This window comes from Morone saxatilis, unplaced genomic scaffold (assembly GCF_004916995.1).
Source record: "Morone saxatilis isolate NCDOM2014 unplaced genomic scaffold, NCSU_SB_2.0 Contig2, whole genome shotgun sequence".
Taxonomy (NCBI): Eukaryota; Metazoa; Chordata; class Actinopteri; family Moronidae; genus Morone; species Morone saxatilis.
The window spans coordinates 25,855,234-25,858,934 of NW_023339762.1; the positions used below are offsets into that span (position 1 = coordinate 25,855,234).

The window sequence follows — 3,701 nt, forward strand, 5'->3', positions numbered from 1 at the left end:
TGTCTGTCCAACAGCGTGGGAGAAGCAGTGATGTTTAAGGTGGAACTGCTTTATTCAGTGTGTTTAGTGGTTTTAATCAGCGGGTCTGTTTGTTTTGGAGAGGAGGAGATCGCTGTGGATTAAAAACTACAAATTCAACTGTAATTCGCTTAATTCTGAACTGATCTTAATGAAATTTGGTTTGTTATAAACGTCACATATTTAACGAGATGCTGCTTACTTGTAGTTGAATTAATTCAGTTAACTGGGGGTGGATCTAATCATCAAAAACTTCCACTTGGACACTTAAGCTTTTGTTAGTTTCTCTAAAAAATGTAGATTTCTTTACATATTATATTGTTATAAAGCCGCCTGGCTGATTATTTCCTGTCAGACAGAAATTTGAACCATGTGTTGACTCTAGTATAAATGTACACTGGCTGTCTGTAATATTTGTACATCCAAAACGCTGCAGACGCCGGAGTTAATTAGCCAAATTAATTTCTACAAGAAACCAACATCAGGTTCAACTTCTCGCCCTCATAACAGACCAAATTTCATGGAAACTGGTTCAGAGCTGAGCGAGTTACAGCTAATTTTGTCTCTCAGTCTCTTACTACTGTTAACTAGCAAGATCTTGACCTCCACAATCCGGTGGCTGCGTCAAATCGAGAACACGGTATCTCGTTTCTGTATCTACGGTTCAAATGCCACCAACGAGGGGCCAAGACCTCCGGAAACAAGATTTGTGCCTCCATTGCTGGATTGCTTTTACAGTTTTCTGTATCTACAGAATATTGATGGAAGTTATCAATTATTCAATCAGCTTCAAGTCTTGTTGTTGGAGTTTCTGTGTTCAGGGCTGCAGGTTGTTCACATTCGGATCTTTAAGTGGAAATTCTGGCTCCGAACAGGAAGTGAACTTTCTCTGTTTAGAGAGAAACGTGTTTCAGATGCTGATTACAGTGAAAAACAGTGCGGCTGATGGAGGGAGGAGACGTTTCCTGCTTCTAATTAAACAGTTTGAGGGTTGTTTTTAGGGAAAGTCCGGTCTGAACGTCACCTCCTTCCTCTTCACTCGTTCTCTCCGACACGATTCTGTCGTTATCCTGAGCCGTGGTCGTTTAGTTGGAGCGAGCAGGGATGTGGACGTTTCTGTAAAACTCGTCATTAGTGAGTAAAATGTTTCACTTGCAGCTTTTATTTATTATTTTACACGCTTGTTTCTTGATTTTGGCTAAAACCTGTTTTTCAACTGGACCGCTCGATGTTTTAGTCGTAACAATACTCGATGCAGACTGTGATTAACGGCTAATAGGAAGAAAAAATCCACATTATCTCATAAAATCTTTGTTTTCAGGAGGGTTAAAAATACATCTTTTTTAAATTTCTTTAATTTTTTCCCCAATTAATCGCATTTTTGGTGGCAGCAACATCTTCAATAAACTCAGGAAACATGGTACAAAATTTGTCAGTAGTGAAAAAATACGTATTCTGAGTCTCGAAGAAGGCCATCGCTTTCAGTTCAAATACAGATGTTCGATAGGTAATAGAAACAACAATTAATCACTTCGGAAAAGGAGTGTGGAGGTGGAGCAGGACGGGGGCCTGGTTGTGGAGGGCATTGTGAGTGAGGAGAAGGACTTTAAACTGGATCCAGTGGAGGTTCTGGAGAACGGGGGTGATGGGTATAGGTGAGCAGGCGAGCAGCTCTGGAAGTTCTGGATGTAGTTTATTGAGGTGTTTGGAGGATTTACCTGGAGTGAGAGTAGAGTGACGGGCGGATGTTTCTCTGGGAGGAAGACAGACTTTGATTGATGCAGTGATGACCTTCGACCTCGTCACCTGCACAGGTGTCACAGTGATCTGTCGGGCTACTGCTGGACTCAATCACTGTCTGACAGATCTTACAAATGGACAGACTTTTGTCCAACTTTCCTTCTCATAGAATCCAAATGTCTTCCAGACTTTAGACTTGGTGCGCTGTAGACGCTGTTAGCAGCAAAGCTTCAGTCAACTGATTCATAACTTTTTCTGATGTAACGTTAAAATATCCGATTTGTATCAGTAAATCTTTAAACTCCTACCCCAACTAACATCACTGGAGTTCTCCTTTAAAACATGTGACTTGCTCTAATTGAATTTAGATTTCAGATCTCCTCAGTTTTATTTAGAAACTGACTTCAGGAAAGAGTTTTAATTCCTCCAGTCCAGAGGAACGACGTCCTGAAATGGAGGCAGAATGAAGTCACGTATTTCTGTCTTTGTGAGGATTTAATTAACATTTTTGATCTTAAGAATGAGGATTTATTTTTGGGAAGCCTTCCTCAAAACGGGCTGTGTGTGTGTGTGTGTGTGTGTGTGTATGTGTGTGCTGAAACAGTGTTGAGGCTTCGTGAGGAGTTTCATTATCAGCGTGTGAATCGGGTGCTGCTGTTTGTTCATGGTGGAGTCCTGCAGGTGGAATTTAACTCAGTCACATCAGAACAGTTTGGTGGTTCTGATGTTTGATTTTATACGTCACTGTCGTTGGGAAGTCTCCAGTTCAGGAGGATTCATTGTCCAAACATAACGTGACAGCGGCAGTGGATGGATTTTATGACACTGTTTTCTTTCTAAGCTTCTTCCCAGCTCTAAATTCATGATTCACTCTTCATAAATATATTTATTTGTCTTACACACTGATCCAAGGAAGTACTGGAATAGAACAAGTCTTCACGATCTGCTTGCTTTAAGTGTTTCTGTGTAACGTTACTTTTTATTAAGATGAAATCTGGAAGAAGCTGTGCAGTTATCAGCTGCCCCAACAGTAGTGTCAAACTTCAAATCTGGAATAAAATCTGAGTGTGGGACACACACAGGCCTTTACATGAGATGGTGGTAAACTTCAGCCTCTTGTGGTTGAAATGAGAACTACAACAACAAACACTTTCATAGATGAAACAAAAGAAAACAAAACAAAAAATGTTCACCTTTTTTTTTCAGATTGAAGTTGAAAAAATTCTCTTAAAAAAGGAGATCTTTCACTTGTTTTTACAGATAAAAAATTACTCTTAAGACTTTTAAGGAGAACTAAAAATGATCTTGAGAAACAAAATCATGTTTTCACATTAAAAAAAGAAAACAGAGCAATTCTCCTTATTTATTTTTTTTACCACAGATGAAAAAAATGTATATAAAGTTAGAAAAATTATCTTAAAGAATCTCAATCACAAATGAAAAAAAAGAAAACATAACAATTCTCTGATATTTTTTTCATGTTTTCACACATAAAACATTTTAAAAGTGGGGAAAAAATCTTATATATTAAATATAAAAATATTAAATGGAAATACTGTTTTCATAGTTTAAAACGAAGAAAAATGTTTTTTTAAAATATGATATTTTATTAAATTTAAACTCAAACTCTTCTCACTTCTCTTGCTTCCAGAGCTCCTCATCATCCTCCTCATCCTCATCCTCCTCATCATCCTCATCATCATCATGCCTTCCATCAGTCCACAACCAAATTCTTCTCATCCAGCACATCTGGCATCAAATTCATCTCATTCAACATCCCATGCATCACCTTCAGAGGCTCCCCCCATCGCGTCCTCCCCGGCACTGACCTCCCTCCCCTTCACCATCATCTCCACCACCGCCGTCTACACTAACACCACCCTCAACCCGGCCGCCGCCTTCTTCAACAACCTGCTGAACAAGATCCCCCGTAAGTCACCAAA

The 3,701-nt window shown here is 39.2% G+C and overlaps 1 protein-coding gene across 1 annotated transcript in view; it reads left to right on the forward strand.

The window, feature by feature from the left end:
- Positions 1 to 3,429: 3,429 nt before the first annotated feature.
- syt8 (synaptotagmin VIII) overlaps positions 3,430 to 3,701 on the forward strand; it is a 5,824-nt gene continuing 5,552 nt past the window's right edge. The window contains exon 1 of the mRNA XM_035665542.1: positions 3,430 to 3,688. Within this exon, the coding sequence (XP_035521435.1) occupies positions 3,463 to 3,688 (226 nt within the window). The 5' untranslated portion in view covers positions 3,430 to 3,462. The remainder of the gene's footprint in view (positions 3,689 to 3,701) is intronic.